The sequence below is a fragment of the Gopherus evgoodei genome, chromosome 24 (genome assembly GCF_007399415.2).
Source record: "Gopherus evgoodei ecotype Sinaloan lineage chromosome 24, rGopEvg1_v1.p, whole genome shotgun sequence".
NCBI lineage: Eukaryota > Metazoa > Chordata > Testudines > Testudinidae > Gopherus > Gopherus evgoodei.
Window position 1 is genome coordinate 9,423,246 of NC_044345.1, and position 17,568 is coordinate 9,440,813.

The following is a 17,568-nucleotide window of genomic DNA, read 5'->3' on the forward strand; positions in this document are numbered from 1 at the left end:
CAATGTTCCTCTTTGTAAGGAGATCTTCACAATTAGCTTGTTGAAAGGAACCCCTTTCAAAGCTCTAGGAACTAGAAGATACCATTAGTGATTAGACTATTGTTCACTCTAGTCCTGTGGCCAATACCCAGTCCAGGAGGCTCAGTTTGTAGGCTGGTGAATGCATGATGATATGTTTGGGGGACAGGTGTTCAAGGGCTTTGGGTTGACAATCTGGTCACTCAAATAAGGGTTTGGCAGGGAGTTGAAGAGTGTGTGGTCTTGTCTACACTAGCCTTCTTTGCAAAATCTACCTGGGGGTACGGCCAGATTAATCTTTTGTGGGCCCCCCCATGGAGGCAATTAAGCATGGCATGGGCCAGGTAGGTCAGTCCCCAGAGCAAGGGGCCAGCCAGGGGCAATGGGGGCATGCCATGGTGGGGGTGGTCCTGCTCCCCCTAGCCAAATGTGAGTGCACTATTTACAAACCAGGAGTTGCCAGATGCACAGTGGCCTGCTGGCCCTGTGCTTCCAGCGTGCTCCATCCTGTTAGGGGCAGGCCCACACTGTACCACACAGCTCCCGCACCCAACACCCCCATAACTCCTTTTGCCCAGTGCCCCCCAGACCTCTGCTGTGCATTTGTGGCATGCTGCACAAAACCATCCCTGCCCAGCGCCCCCCACCACAACTGCCCAGCACCCCACACAGAACCCCCACTCCCTAGTGCCCCAACACACACACTTTCCCTGTCCCTCACGGCCTAGCCTGACCCACTCCCTAATGTCCTGCCTCCTGGCCACACTCACAGGCCCTGTTGGGAGGAAACTGTATGAGCCAGCAGCGCAGCCAGGCTCCCTCAGGACCCACTTGCCTGGAGGGGCCCAACCAAGCCCCTCACACTGTCCTCTTCCTCCCTCCCAACTGGCCAAAACTGTCCAGCCTTCTGCACCAGTCCCAGGAGGCTCAGCTCCGGGGATACAGGCAGGGCACCACAGGTGGTGAGAAGCAGAGACTGCCTGGAGCTGCACTGGGGTCTGGTCAGGGGGCAGAGAGGAGTCAGCTGGTGGTGTTGAGGGCAGCGAGGAGCAAGTGGGGGGTGGGGGTGGGAGCCAGCAGGCTGGTGCGGTCTTGAGGCGCAGTGCAAGCTGAATAGGCCAGGGCCCTTCTGAGCGTGGGCCTGGCTCCATGGTACCACTGGCACTATTGCAAACACAGTGCTGTGAGCAGGTTCCAGGGGATCTGCCAAGCATGGCTGGCATTAGACTCACTAGGCCCCAGGGCTGAAAGCTGAAGCCCCTGCCATGCAGGACTGCAGCCTAGGGTCCTGGGCTCCAGCATCTGTCGCTGAAGCCAAAGCCAGAGAAACTTAACTTCTCAATGCCCCTTGTGGTCTGGGGTTCTGGGCAGTTGCCCTGCTTACTATCCCTTAGTGCTGGCCCTGGCTTATCTATGGAGGGAAACAGTTGTAGTACAAGTGAGCTGTGGAGTTTTTATAGCATGTTGGGGCGGGGGGGGGGTGCACGGCTCAGAAAGAAAAAGGTTGAGAACCCCTGAACTAGACCTGTACTGAGGGGAGAGAGACAACTAACCGTTTAAAAGCACCAGTGCCCTATCTATGCTGATGCTGTTCTGATGTTTCAAATGGCATCAGTTCAGCAAACAAGGGTCTCAGCTGGTCTATCAGAACTTAAATTTTCTGAAGATGGTTTTGCAGCCAGTGGTAAATTACATACACACACACACACATGTTTATGTATGGGGTGTGGGGGGAGAGAATCTGTTGAAGCTATGATAATGGGGCAATATTTCCCCATCTATCCTGCACCAACCAAATGGTCACTACTAACATGAGCAGGATGCTGTGATATTTGTTGCACTGTCCAGGAAGCCCTGGCTGTATTTGTCTCCTCTTATCAGTATTTTCCTTCCTGCCCTCCTGATTATGGAACTTTGCATTATCACCTTCCTCATCTTCATTAAAATAAATATGGCTTAGCACTCAATCCTGTAAGCTGGTCCTTCCAGACCCCTCATCTGTGGCTTTTCTTTGAGCACCCTGCAATTTGAAAATGTAAGTTACTATGAAGAGGCCTCCTGTGTGAAGGGCTTCTTGCCCCAGCAGAGCAAAGAACAGCCTGGCGTGTTTACTCAGATTCCCAAATGACACTCTCTCGTCTGCGAAACAAATTCAGAAACCATTCAAGTGGCTTTGCAACTCCTGAGCTATTCTGAGCTCTGCCTATTGCTGCCTAGAGGAGGTATCTCTCCATGCTATTTTCCAGCTGGGTCTGGATATTGTAATGATCATTGGCATCTCATTAGAATCCAGCAGAGTCAGGCACTCTGGCCACTCCCCTCCCCCTATGCTCTGACCCTATGCTGTGGCTGTACCCCACCCTTGCTTAGGATTTCTCCGTATGCATGATCCATGCCAGCATAGACAGTAGCAGGGTGGCTTCCTCCAGAGCAGTGGATGCCTGGGCTGCGCTAGCAGGGAGTGTGGGACCAATGACTTACTCCCCAGCTCTAATAGCCTTCAGCAGAAGCAGCAGCTATCTGCAAATGCAAGCAGAAGTTAAAGCGTTGCTTACGCTTGGGTCATATTTTCTGGCTCTTCTCAAGGGCTAGCACCATTAAATAGAAGCTGAGGTACTAACTGCATCACGTGGCTGGCTGCCAGAGCCTATGGCATGTAACTTGGGGGTGTGTGCCTCAATTCCTTCTCTCATGAATAGAAACCACTGGAGCTGTCTTGCAAGTGGAACACACTGTGGGTTGTGACAGATTCAGCAAACGTGGCACTGCTGTGAGGGGAGAGGTGGCGTAGAGGCAACCCCTGATGAATCAGCCAGCCATAGCCAGATAAGGTGTCCTGCTCGCTGCTGGTGCTTGCCCTGTGAGTGGATGGGTTTTGGGTGGGTGCGAAAGGAGGCTCTAAACTTCTTGGAAGTGCCTGACATGTCAGTTTTGAAGAGTGTCAGTTACTGCTCCATCGCTATGGTTGGGAGAGGATCTGAGCTCCTCTTATTCCAGGCTCTGTTTGCTGTGGGAGGAAGGCAGCACAGTGTCAGGGCCCTTTTGGAAAGTTTAGTTTGCAGCTGTGAGGGTTAGAAACCTAATTCTAACGAGTAGCTTCTGCAGATGTGACTGGACTGGCCCTTCCCATAGTAGGGATGCTTCCTACTCATTGTAGGTGAGAGCATTTTTCTAAAATGGACACATTGGCCAATGGGGAAGGACCTGTTCTGTTAGCTTGGGACACATAAGAGAGGCTATCATCTGCTCTTATTTGGCCAGGTCTACGCATGGAAGGCTTTGCCAGTGTAGCTATGTGGTATACTCTGCTGGCAAAGCACACCTTGTGTTCATACAGCTTAGAGTGGCACAACTGTGCATTTGCTGGCATAGCTGCTTCCAGCCTCCCAGAGTGAAATAGGCTGTACTAGTAAAGGGCACTTTTACCAGTATAGCTGCTTTGCTGTCCCACTTCTGTTGGTCACAAATCACACCTATTCATGTCCCTGCCCGACAGCTTGTTGTGTAGATCTGGCCTGGGTCTGGTACATGATTCCAGGACATGGCTCTGAAAAGGGAGGAAAAAGCTGCTTAATGCATCTCACTAGTTATGCAGCGCTGCTCAGCTACATGGGAGGGGAGAACAGGAGAGCTTCCTGAAGCTTCAGGGCAGCAACTTGAGTCTGCTTGAATAGTTGAGAAGTCCTTGAGTCATCCAGCAAGAGACCTGGTAGCTCCCAGGACAATTCAGGATTTGAGTGGCTCTGAATCAGTCTCAGCTGTGTTCACATTCATGTTCTGCTTTTGTGGGTTCTGCTTTTATTTTATTTTCAGCATCATGCTACTTACTGTTTAGAGTGCAGCTAGTGGTGGAGAGCTCTTCACTGGCTATTAGAAAACACTTCATTGAGCCAATACTTCCATACTGCTCCCAGCCTCTGTTATATTTATATACAGCTGGTAGGTATGAATGACTTACAAAACCCCTGTTGGTGTAGCAACTAGGTGCTATTTACAAAAGCATAAATTAAGCCAACCTATCAAGTGTATTGGCAGCTTCCTTCCTAGGAATGAAAGAGTGGCCCAAACGCCAAACTAAATAAATGCATCTTCACTTGTGCCCTGAAGGATGCCACGCTCTGGCCAGTTGCCATAGGCCATGTGTTTGGAAAGAGATCTGCCTACTCTTCTGGGAAGAACAGTGCCAGAAACTGACAGATCATGCTCCTTCCTCAGCACTTTTGCTAAGTCCCAGTAGGTTCCTCAGTAAGGTCATGGAGTGTAACCATCCTCTTGGAAATGAACAAGAAGCTGATGTAGAGATTTGAACAGAGAAGTTACATGCTCACAGCCATGCGACAGGTGTTGATGACTAGCTGGTGATCGTATTTCTGGAAAGGTATTGAAAACTGGTGGCTATTCAATCCCATATGCATGGTAACATCCCTGCCATGCTGGGCAGGAGTTAGCTCATACCCTTCTACTTAACCCTGGTGGGACTACTTAACTCTTGATTGAACCAGTGTAAACCCCAGTGTAAATGCTCTTATTTTGAGTGGGTTATATCAATTTAGCTGAAGGTGATGCCTTCCTAACTTCAGCTAAACTGAGTCAAAGCAATTCTTAAATCAGAATAAGTGTCTACATGAGGTTTGCACTGGTTTAATTACATCTGTCTGTAAACCAGTGTGGCTATCTCATACAGGCAAGCCCTTAGTCTGGAGCTGAGCTGAAGACCAGTAGCTGAAGCAGAAGTGATATGGAGTTTTAAAATGCCTTTTTGCTAATACATACCAGACATCTATTTCATGTGGACAGGGTGAGCATGGAGTAAGGGCTGTTCGGGGTACCTTAATGTTTTGCAACACAGAAATTAAGCACTATTTAAAAACAGAACTTCCTGGCTTTTAAATCTGCATCAGCAGCACCTTGTGCAGCTTTTGTTTCCTAGAGTTACTGCTACTTTTACAGCCTGAGGGCTGTGCACTGCCACATTCAACACACTGTCCTTATGCAGAACACACAAGGCAAAAAAACTATCTAGTTCAGGGGTTCTCAAATTGGGGGTTAGGACCCCTCAAGGGGGTTGCTAGGTTATTACATGGGGGATCAAGCTGTCAGCCTTCACACCAAGCCCCACTTTGCCCCAGCATTTATAATGGTGCTAAATATGTGTTTTTAATTCATAAGGGGGGGGAGGGTCACCAGTACCAAAGTTTGAAAACCACTGGTCTAGTTGTCCCTTCCCTGCCTGCAAAGAGCTGCAGGGAGCAGTGACACTTAGTAAGCTGGTTATCCCAGCATCTCTGGTTAATGTGTAGCTGCCCCTTACCTCACTAGTCCAACCTTAAATTGTCCCTCTGAGGCCTGTAACCGTGCTTCATCATCAGGCTCTGGAGAATGAAGTAGAGCTGTTGTGACCCAGAATTTGACAACCCCGTTTTAATAGGGTCACCAGGGCCCATGTTAGATGCTGAAACCTGAGCCCTGCCACCTGGGCTGAAGCCAGAATCCAAGGGCTTCAGCCCTGGGCAGTGGGGCTCAGGCTACAGCCCTGCTGCCCAGGAATGAAGCCTTTGGGGGGCATTGGGGTTCAGGCTACTGTTTCAGCCTTGCTTGGGGGGCTGTGTTTTTGTTGTTAGGAAGGGGTTGTGGTGCAGTGAAGTTGAGAATCCCTGAGCTAGAGCAAAGGACGGATGGGCCCTGTGTACACTAGTTGGAAACATTTTCCACTGCTGGTAGTAGCACTGGGAGTTTTAATGTAGACAGGTTGCTGAGGCTTTTAATACCTTGTTGGTTAGACATGTTTTAAGTGGATTTGTTCTCAGTGTTCGCAATGAGAAGCAATCTGGTTTTAAAAAAAAAAATAAAAAAAAAATCCCCAATGTCTACAGGACCCCAGGGCAAGCAGAGCAGCTGCTGCCGAGCAGAGCGAAACTGAGGACTCTAGTGGGCAGAGGTAGCTTGGCTGTATCTTGAAATCCTGGATGTTGGCAGAAGGTAGGAGTGGGAATGGATTAGTGTTGTTTGATAGTGACCCTTCCCCCAATGCAGTGATGCTACCCATAAAGGTCCTGGAGGGTGGGGGATTTCCTGCAGAAGGGGGGGAGGGTTTGTAAATTTCCTCTCCTTACTGATCAAGGGAGCCTAGGTTATTAGGTATATTTTGGGCTACTAAATTCCCTTAAAGTCACGAAAGTCCTAGGCTCCGATTGAAAACTGAAGGCTGTCTTTGAAAGGGTTAATCATTCCAGGTGGGCACTCACTTTGGTACCTTTCACTCACCACCTTCATTACTGAAGGTATCTTCTGCTGAGTTTCAGCTGTTTGGCTGTGTTTTGTCCAAGACACAAATGTTAGCCAGGGTAGTAACCCACCTCCAGCCACCTGAATAAGCAATAGACAGAGTGTGGCTGCCATGATCTGTTATCAGGTCCATGAATTAATGTGGGTGTTGGCTGCTGTGTTCAGGGATTGGACCGGGGCATGCATAGCTAAAGACACAAGGCTGCTGTAACAGACGACGGGTAACCTGAGGATTGGGCACAGATGGGACCTGTGACACACTCACTAGTAGGCTACGTGAGCACAAGAGCCTTGGACACCTGAATTCCAGTTCTGGCTCTGACAGACTCCTTGAGCTGACCCTGTTCCTCCATTTCTTTAATCTGTAACATTGGGATATTTATTACCTCCCAGGAGTTTGTCTGGGGTTGGCTGTGTGAGAATTAGATTCCCCTACTCAGAAACTGCCAGGAGATGTAGCTTTAAGAAATAAGGGTTTTATTTATGATGATATACTGAATATATTGCACAAGAGGGGAGGATAGCAAACGGGTGGCCAGATCACAAGAGACTTTATTTTGAGGGATTTTTTAAAAATGACTTTAAGAAGGGCAAACTTCTTTTCAATTAGATGGGGAAAGCAGTGTTTGTGGCTCTCATCAGCAGGCTCAATGTCCAAATGCCTAGAAGGGAGATTCAGATAAAACACAATTTGAAACCATTAGTGTGCATACCTGGCTGTGATCTTGAACAAAACCGTCAGCAGTTAGGCCTGGTCTACACTAGTCTGTTTTGGAATTAGCAGAGTTAATTTGAAAAAAATAAAAATAAAGATTCCGTCCACATGACCAAACCGGCTTTTTCAATTTTAAAGGGCTCTTTTTAAATCTATTTCTGTACTCCACCTCGGCAAGTGGAGTAGCACTTAAATTGAGATCGCAATCCCCGGTTAAAGGTATTGTGGATCTAATTCAACGTTATTGGCCTCCGGGAGCTATCCGAGAATGCTCGCTTGTGACCACTCTGGATGACACACTCATCTCCGATGCACTAGCCGGGTAGGCAGGAAAAGCCCTAGGAACGTCTGAATTTCATTTCCTGTTTGGTCACCATCAGCACAGGTGACTGTCAGCACAGTCCACCATCACAGGCGACCATGCAGAGTCCACCATCACAAGAGATCGTGCAGTCCCGGATTCGGAGATGAGCTCCAGGATGGCCCATATGGGAGATACTGCATCTCATCGCATGTTGGGGAGACAAGTCTGTTATGGCAGAACTACGTTCCAAAAAGAACACAAATACGTACACTGAAGTCTCCGGGGCCATGATGGAAAGAGGCTACTCCAGGGACACAGAGCAGTGTCGTACAAAAATCAAGGAGCTCAGGCAAGCATACCAAAAAGCCAGGGAGGCAAGTGGGCTCTTTGGGTCACAGCCCTATACATCCCGCTTCTACCGTGAGCTCCGTGGAATTATGGGGGGTGGCACTACCACTACCCCACCACTGTCCGTGGACACCTGCAAGGGGGGAGTTTCATGGAGCGAGGAGGAAGTCATTGGAGGACGACAACAGTACACAGGCAGCAAGTGGGGAATCCATTTTCCCCCCTAGCCAGGAACTACGCTTAACACTGGAGCCAATAGCCTCCCCCAACTCCCAGTGCAGGCTTCTGGACTATGACCCTGGAGAAGGTACTTCTGGTGAGTGAAAGCCTGATTGGAGCCAGTTGGGAGGGAAACCAGCTGTCCTGGGCTGTTCGCATATAGTTTAAAGGGCTCATCCCTGCTCAGAGCTGCATTGGAGCCGGAGGGAGGGGGAATGTTGGGTGAAGTGATCATCCCAGAGAGCCTGCAGGCCATCTTTTGTGGCAAACCCACCAGGCATTGCTTACTATGGGGAAGGGGTCCAGGACAGACAACATGAAAGAAGCGGCGGAAGCTGTGCGGTTCTGTTCATGATGGTTGAAAAACGGTGGGAAATGGTTAGATGAAAGAGTAAATAGAAAGACAAGAGGACATGCGAGGTGGATTCATAGTACCGGGAGGCAGGCGGTGCACCGTGCTGCACCATCTGGTACTATAGTGTCTGCCATAGCTTTTACGGAGGGAGGAGCAAGTGACAGCACACACCCAGAAACACCCGTGAGAATGTTTTTGCCCCATCATGCACTGGGAGCTTAACCCACAATTCCAGTGGGTGGCAGAGACTGCAGGAACTATGGGATAGCTACCAGAGTACACCACTCTGACATTTGATGCTAACCTCTGTACTGTGGATGCACTCCGCTGAATTCACGCGCAGAACAATGGAGGGGGGGGTGTGGTACAAGAGAACAAAGGGGAAAAACAGGACAGAAGAGGTTTTACCCAAAAAAGTAGGTGTTTCTTGCAGTGGTCATGCATGCTGTGTTCTGATGGAAAACCTGGTACCAGTGGGAGACTGCAGGCTCTGTAAGGAACCTTCTCTGTTTGTGGAGACTCTTTCAACACTTCAGTCACTTGCATAATGGCACGTGGCTTCCTGATTGAAGTTGACTCACCTGCAGTTGGGGGAGTAAGGGGAAGTAGCTTGCAGATTTACCCAACACATTCTTCTGAATGCTCATCCCCCTGCATTTGGAGATGTACCCATGCCTCCAGGGACACAGGGAGGGAGAAGAGGAATGGGGACAGAAGCTAAGGGGTGTGGGAAAGGAGGCAACACACAGGAGACCAAAAATAGAAGGGGAAAAATCTCATCTTCACTTAATGTGGTAAATTAGTGGATTTTTGGGGTGGTAGCTGGGAAGAAATGTGGGATAAACATGGTGGGGGTGGGAGCTGGGGGCTAGGCAATTGACAGGTAATATGGAACCTTTCACTTTGATGTATTCAGAACAAAAGCAATTAAAAGCCTGCAAGTGACTATAACAATGGCCTTTCAGCTAGGTTCTATTGCAAGCACGTGAACAAGGAACAAAGCACTAGTTCTAGTTGCATGGGAACTCCATCCCCCACATGGGGTCTAAAGGCCCAAGCATGACATTATCAGAGAGATAGCTCAGTGGTTTGAGCGTTGGGCTGCTAAACCCAGGGTTGAGAGTTTAATCCTTGGTCTTGCTAGTGAAGACGGGGCTGGACTCAATGACCTTTTGGGGTCCCTTCCAGTTCTGGAAGGGACCCCAAAAGGTCATTGAGTCCAGCCCCGTCTTCACTAGCAAGACCAAGGATTATACCCATATCTCCATATGGGTATATCTCCATATATTAGAACAAGCTCTCATTGGGTGAAACTGTCCTGAGGGCAAGACACTGTTACCTGGCAACTTCTAAAATCAGCTTGGTACTTCGTAACATGTTCATGGCATCACTTTGGAACACCACATGCATACCCCAGATCTGTATCAACTGTAAATGCCCTTTGGTGATTTATGGTGAAATGATTTTGGTGCCCTGGCCCAGTTTCTAAAGGACAAGTATCCACCTCAGGAAAATCCAGCACATCAAGCTGTGCAAGTTGTAACCCTTTATGGAATACCCACTAGAGACAGAATTGGCCATGAAACCTGAACTTCTCTCTCATTCTTCTAGATGAGGGGGAGGCCCTACTGGTCGGATAGTGGAGGAGGTCATGCGCTATCACTGCCTGAGTTGACTGCCCTTCCTCGCTGGGAATGCCAACCCAGTATAGCTGCCATCTTTTAGAGTTATTTACACATTACATTTCTACTCCTTAGCTGAAGTCCACCTCAGACCTCTTACCTTTTGGTGTCTTTGGCCTGTCCTCCCGCTACTCTTCTATTTGAGTGCCTCCTTGGGAGACAGCCAGTTCCCTCCCATCCTAGGATCTTCTGGGGGGTCAGATAACTGCTTTCCACTTTGGGGCTGCCTAGGACAGGGTTTCTCAAACTGGGGTTGCGACCCTGCAGGGGGTTGTGAGCTGTCAACCTCCACCCCAAACCCCATTTTGCCTCCAGCATTTATAATGGTTTTAAATATATTAAAATGTTTGTTAATTTATAGAGGGTGTCGCATTCAGAGTCTTGCTATTTGAAAGGGTTCACCAGTACAATACTTTAAGAACCTCTGGCCTAGGAGATTCTCTGCCCCTGACGAGCTTACACGGAATTGTTTAGGATAGCCAAAACCTGAGGTGCCCACGCTTCTGTTCAACCTGCAAGTTCAATGTATTCATAAATGATCTGGGAAAATGGGTACACTGTGAAGTCTCAACATTTTCAAACAATACTAAATTACCCCAGATAGCTAAGTCCAAAGCTGATTGCCAAGAGTTACAAAAGACTCACTAAAGTGGGTGACTGAGCAAAAAAGGCAGATGAAATTCGGTTGATAAATGCAAAGTAATGGGTGCTGGAAAACCATAATCTTATTTATGAACACAAAACGATGGGGTGTAAATTAGCCATTATCTCTCAAGAAAGAGCTCTTGAAGTCATTGTGGCTAGTTCTCTGTAAACATCTGCTCAGTGTGCAGTGGTCATCAAAAAAGGTAAGTGTTAGAAGCCGTTAGGAAAGGGACATAGTAATACAGAAAATATCATAATGCCACTATATAAATTTGTGATATGCCCCCACCTCGAATAGTGAATGCAGTTCTGGTTGCCCATCTTTATTTAAAAAAAGAATTGGGGAAAAATACATAAAAGTACACAAATGAATAGGGGTATGGAACATCTATAGAAGGAGAGATTGAGACTGTTTAAAAAGCCAGTCTGGAGTCTCAAAGAATGGGAAGAAAAGGGAAATAAGAGACAGTTTCCGTCATACACATTTAGGACTTGATTTTAATGGTGGTTTGCCTGACATCCTGCCCCTCCCAGGCTGGCCAGCTGACCTGGACAGATAACAGCCTGGTTTGAGTACACCATGTGCCCCAGGGAATTTTCCATCAGGCCTGTGGTATATTGGCTCTGTCCACCTTCTGCCCCTGCCCTTTGAGCCTCGCTGCAATCCACAGCCGAGAGGGGTATGAGTTCGCTTTTCTATCTTCCCCCTCTCCTCTGGCATATACTTCTGGGCCTCATGGAAATGTTCCCTGTGGGGCCCCTCCATTGTTTTGTTTCCTCTCTTTGACAATCTGGCCACCCAGAGCAAGGCCTGCTAAAAGCATTGCTCCTCTTCTGTTCAGCAACCATGTCTTAGAATGGTCTGGGGGCAGGGCAGGCTGAGAGTCAGTCACCTGGGTTCAGGTCTGTTGAAAATGGCTTGGTTTAAATGGTTACATCTCACACTGTGGACAAGACTTAAACCTGCTCTGGAAACTGAGTAATGTTGCATATAGAACAAGAGTATTAGGAGATCAGCTGGGAGGAAGTTGCTCGCTGGGAGTAAAGTACAGTCCTTGTGACTAACCTAACCCACCCCACCCTTGCATGTTAAACAATAATGTACGTCAGTTATGAAAAACCACATGTTCATCCTTGTCGTTCCTGCCCTAGAGGAGGTAGCTGGGAAATGAAAATGGCTTAGTATTGTGTATAAACAGAAGAAATGCACTGGTGTCTTCTAGGACTCCAGCATAATCCCAGAACATGCTGCTTCTGTCTGCAAAGACACAACACAACCATGGTGCAACATGCTCTGGCCACAGACTCATTTAATCAGGGTTACCGGTGCCAGAGAATCCTGAGCCCAATCACAGCCTATACCTGCGGGGTATAGGCTGTGACTGTTGGCAAAAACGAGCCTTGTAATTCACCAGTGGTGCCACTCCAGTGGTGGTAACAGTAGCAGGAATCATAGTGTAGGTATATTACAACAGAGCTGCCACCACTTCTCCAACTTGTGAACTAGGAGGTCCCAGGGCTTGATTGTGCCTCTGACAATTTATTTTGTCCACTCCTTTGCTAACATTAGCATTTAACTGGGCCATCTGCCCATTCAGCTGAACATCTTACTGAGGGGGAGGGGGAAGGTAGATTCACACCTTGGCTGCTATTTGGCAGGACTAGATAGCAGTGTGCATTGTGCTGCTTTTCTGTTGCAAAGATGCAACCTTCACACTTCCTTTTGAATGCACATGAAGTTAATTGCAGAGAACCCCTAAAATCACAGGATTTGACTTGTTCCACTAGTGGGATGTTGTTCTGGACTTGCTTAGCTAAGGGTATATCTGGAAACTTCTCCCTCCTCCTCCCACAACTCTCTGGTGGAGAGCATGAGAGAGAATTCTCTTCCTAGTAGAAACGACTCATCTCTTTTTCCTGCCGAGAGCTTTCTCAAAGGAAAACCCAGTGTTTTAGAAAACAGGTAGGAAGAAGGGAGGCAGTTTTGTCCAGCCCTGAAGAAGAGCTCTGTGTAACCTCGGAAGCTTGTCTCGCTCACCAACTGAAGTTGGCCCAATAAAAGATACTGCCTCCCTCACTTTGTGTCTCGCTTCTAAAAGGAAGCATTTCTTGAACCTGTTGTCAGGGGAACGATTATCTGTTGCCCTTTGTTCCTGTCTTTATTATGCTTAAGCACAAGATGTAGAGCAGAGTGATTTGAACAGAGTTGCTAAGCTCCTTGGGGTTTGTCTTCTCGCTGTTGTGATTCGAGTAATGAGTCATTCACTCTCTGCTGGCTCCATGGCTTAAGGCCGGGAGTTATCAGCTGGTTGTATCTGTGCCATGTCCCACCCATCTCACCTGATTGGTAAATTCAGTGGAACACTGGGCAAAGCATGTCAGGGTAGGATGAGTCATTACCAGTGAAGACCAAAACAGCCCAAGAATCAGGTCCCTCTGTGATATGGAAGCAGAAATGCCTCCTCTCTGAATTAACCTCATGCATATTCCTTCAGACTCTGCACATGTGAATAGAGCCCCATCATTGTGGGACAGATGAGGGGGTCCCTTGTTGGTAGTTCCGCAAAAGAGAGCGTGAAGAGTTGTAGCTCTTCAGCTACTCTTAGGGCACTGGAAAAAGCTGCCTCCCTTATCTTCTGGACTGGAAGGCAACAGTCCTGGGTTCTAATCCTGGTTCTGCTCCTGGCCCACTGTATAACCTTGGGCAAATCTTTTCCTGTGTCTGTAAATGGGGATGATACTGACCTCCTCACCCTATCTTTATAAAGAGTCTTAATGTCTACAGATAAAGAGGTGTGTAAGTGCTAAATTGCTGGTCCCCACTGAGGTTGTGTGAAGGAAGGGGAGTCCCTAATTCAGATCTGAATTGTGCACCAACACTCTTCAGAATCCTTTGGTTAGTGTCCTAAATGAAATGTGGCTATTGAACGACAGATGTTGATGCTCTAAATATGCCAAATCCACACGCTCAAGCCCTGGGAATGTGCAGCCTGACAGGTTTTGGTAGGGAGGGCTTCCAGTTTGACTCTGTACTGGGAACAGAATGAGTGATGAAGTGCAGGAGGGTTGTGAGAGTCTTTCCATAGGGTGCTGTTAATCCAGCCCAAGGTGAGCGGAGACTGTGCAGTCGACGATCTTTTGTGGTCATGCGATATTGGACTATTCCAGCTGTGCTGTTCAGAGGCACTCACTGGAGCGATCATGATCTTCCAAACGCTTTCAAGCAAGCGGTAACTAAGTCCATTTTTAAAAGACCCTCCTCTGGCACTTGGGTTCTCAGCATTGCCAGCACCAGCCATTCAAAAGCCATGGACCAGGCCATACCAGAAGATTGTTTTAAAATTAGTGAAATTTTAAATAATTTGAGTGGTCTTTATTGGCCTTCTGGTTTTTGAGGATTGAGTTCTTCTCAGTGACCACTGTTAAGAACTGAAAGTGGAGAGTCTCTTGTAACCACCTGGCTGCAGGAATTGGGGCTTTAAGAAAAATACCAAATATCATGAGACTTGTAATCCAAGGGCAGCTCCCACACTTCAGTCCATGGGGAGTCAGTTCTGTTTCAGACTGTTGTCCTTTGTACAGGGAAACAAAATGAGCTGTGATATCACTGGCTGGTTCAGAGCATTCACAGGAACCCCTTGTGTCATGCAATCCAGGTGTGGGTTTGGCAAAAACCCCATTTTCAAATGTCCAATAAGTTTGCTCTTTCCTTCCAGGCAGGGGTATCTCTAGGGTGGTGCCAGAGCAGCAGTGATGTGGCTTGAGTGTAAACATGTTGGATGCTGGCATTTGTTATGCTGCAGTGATTGATGGGAAGGCTGGCACACTCAGCTGGGAGTTATCTACTATCCCTGGTACACTCATTAGCACCTCAGTGCCTAGGAGTGGTGCTGTGATGACATACAGGTGAACACAACGGCTGTTTAGGTAGCACTCCCCATGCTGTTCTGAGTGCTGGCTGTACTTCTGCAGTGGTATACTCCCCCCTCTTACCAGCCTAATTAATACTCTGTTTGAGGTGCTGTTATATTGAGGGAGATTAAGAGCTTAAATGTATTTGGATGGAATAAACATGCCATCTGTTGAATCAGATTTTATATAAAGAGCTTTGGAGTCCTTGAATGGAAGGTACCTAAGGTACGAAGTGCTGTATTGGTGGTTATCCAGCACCTCATCTGAAGGGGAAATTCACTCAGAATTCCTTTGTGCTTGGAGCCCTTCCCAGTTTTTTCTCCAGCATTTCATAAAGCAGAATAGCAATGGATCTGGTGCTCTGGATACCCACCTCTGCCTGCCTAGTAATGGATTGGACATGGATCTGCAAAGGTCCCAGGAATGTCATTGACCTGCCCGTGCGGGGAAAGTGAAGCTGCATTATGCAGGTCTTTATCCTTGCTTCTGCTTGGCAACCGTTCGAGGTGAAAAGTTAAATGACTGTGAGACCTGAACCACGGTAACTTTAATTTTTTGGCATGCCTGTTCCATTATGTGCTGTTTGTAGTTTTAGAGCAGAATGACTCATTTGACCCTTCTTGGCATAAATATGTGTGGTTGGCTGTCAGTCTCCGCCCTAATTCTACATCAGCTATTGGCACTGCCTGTGAACTAGTAAGTACCTTCCAACTCCCAGGAACCAGCTTGTAAGGATTGTCATTTACTGTGTATCCGTACAGTCCCTATCACAGTGGAGCCTATTCTGGTTGTTACCATAATATAAACAGTAAATAATAATAGGTGGCTGTGTGGGAAGGGGCAGCTGGCAACTTAATTTTTAAGTGTGCTTTGGCAGCACCCACAAATTCTAAGCAGGATTGGAGACTCAGTGTGCTGGTGCTGCACGAACAGCATAAGAATGGCATCCCTACTGGTGCAAGGGCTTAGAAGCGTCTCTAGTGAGTTGAAATGACACTGTGGTGCCAGATTTAAATGTAGAGGATCAGGGTTAGGCAAGTCTAAGAGCAGCCAGGCATTTAACATATGAGATTAAATGATGTCTTAGTCACTGATGCTGAGTTATACTAGCCATTGTGCTGTATTACAAACACGCCCAGAAGGCTTCAGAGGTTATTTCCCAGCAGCTATGTGTAAACACTGGGGAATAGGTTCAATATTTGCCTTTCCGAAACCCTAAACCATCTTATCCTGTTGGGTCAAATGAAACTCAGGGCCGGCACATAACCTGCGCTTACAGACTAGACTGTGACTGCCTGGTATTTAAAGGTCAATCGGCTCAAGGGCACTTCCACTCTTCAGGAGCAGTTCTGACTTTCTAGTCCCGAGAAGTGGGACTGGGAACAGGGCAGTGGTTTATGATGCGATATGAAGGGACGGGTCTCTGGGAGCTGGCCACTAGGAACCCTTCCAAGTTCAGTTACATTGATTTTCTTGCCTGTAGAGTTGAACTCTCTATGGATCTAACATTGGAATGTGGTGAGGAAACTGCATGGAAAAAACAGTAACTTCTTGTCTTTTTTTTGTACTGCTGAAATACCTAAAGGTCCCAACCAAAACTGGGGCCCTGTTGTGCTAGACAGTGTACATACACACAGTCTCTGCCTTGGAAAAGTTAAAATCTAGATAGGACAGAGGGGTGGGAAGGGAAATAGAGGCACTGAAGGAAGGTGATTTGCTCGAGGTTAGAGCAGGTCAGTAGCACAGCCCGGTATAACCCAGGAGTTCTGATTTCCAGTTTAGCCCCAGTCTGCTAGACCACACTGCCTCTCAGAACTAGTGCATCAACATATGCTGTTGTGCAGACATGCTGAAACCAGAACAGACTGGGTACCTTGAACCCCTCTCCTTCCCAAACCTATTTATGTCACTGCAGATGAGCTGTAAGCCGTAGGGTTAGTTTGGCATTTCCTGGTTCAGCCAGCCTGTTTGTGTTGAAAAGAAAAAAAACAAAGACTCTCCCAGTTTGCTGAGCAGAGAAACAATAAGACTTCCAGGGCTCCTTCCTTTACATTTCCAAACAGTGGCCTCTTGCATTGTGTTGTCTCAGCAGGAGGCCTCTAATACACTGGGTTGCCCTCCATTGCTGAGAGATGTCTATCGTGTGTGATGGAGAGGTCTGGATCTTCCTGGGAAGTGCCCAAGGGGAGACAGATTAATTGCAAAACAAGGCTTTGCTCTCCACCTTTGTCTCAGCTGGAATCTGGATTCAAGAACTCTGAAGAATACCAAGTCAAATCTCAACTCCTTTGTCCTCCCTCTCAGCTTGCAGCAGGATTCTCCCTCCACCCTTTACTGATTACAGTCCGTTCATGGTAACATCTTACTTTTAATTAAGGGCCTCTTGTTTTACATCCACAATTGATTCCTGGCATAGCTGAGATGGCAGCTGCCTGGGTGGAAATATGTCTGCCTGCATGTTGAGAGCCTTAACCGTCTCAATCCTGTTTCTTACAGGGCGGATTGGTTGAGGCCCCTTTGAAAGTTTGCTCCCCAAGATCTTCATACCTGATGGGTTATAAAGCACAGGGACAGACTTTCATTTTCTTTCTTGAGTGACTTTTTAGATGCCTCTTAGTTCTTTTGTGCTGCAGGGGCTGCCTTAGTGGGCTGCACCTTGGGGATTTAAAATACTTACTCCCTGGAGCCCCATATTCAAATCTTCATGGGGGTCAATGCAGCCCCTTGTCCTTCCAAGATTCTTTAGGCCTTGGCTACACTCTCACTTTACAGCGCTGCAACTGGGGTGTGAAAAAACACCCCCCTGAGCGCTGCAAGATACAGCGCTGTAAAGCGTCAGTGTAATCAGGGCAGCAGCGCTGGGAGCGCTGCACGCTACACCCGTAAGGGATGTGGTTTACATGCAGCGCTGGGAGAGCTCTCTCCCAGCGCTGAAATTCCAAATGTAGCCATACCCTTAGAGTTTCACTTGGGCCTGGTATTTCTTTCCTCTTAGTGCAAGAGGAGAGACAGAAGCTGCCTAGGCTATGATCTGGTGTGCCATCACTATTCAGGTCTTTCAAAGCCATCTAACAGATCAGGGCTC

General features: G+C 47.7%; 1 protein-coding gene across 5 annotated transcripts in view; it reads left to right on the forward strand.

Annotated features, from left to right (window-relative positions):
• Positions 1-17,568, forward strand: part of LOC115639253 (junctional adhesion molecule A-like) — a 103,247-nt gene that overhangs the window by 52,961 nt on the left and 32,718 nt on the right. Inside the window, exon 1 of one of the 5 annotated variants that reach the window (XM_030541735.1) lies at positions 5,892-5,997. The exons of 3 other annotated variants lie outside the window; for them this stretch is intronic. In XM_030541735.1, the coding sequence (XP_030397595.1) occupies positions 5,985-5,997 (13 nt within the window). In that variant the 5' untranslated portion in view covers positions 5,892-5,984. Of the gene's footprint in view, positions 1-5,891; positions 5,998-17,018; positions 17,053-17,568 lie in introns of those variants that run through there. One more of the 5 variants, XM_030541734.1, reaches the window with a different exon arrangement.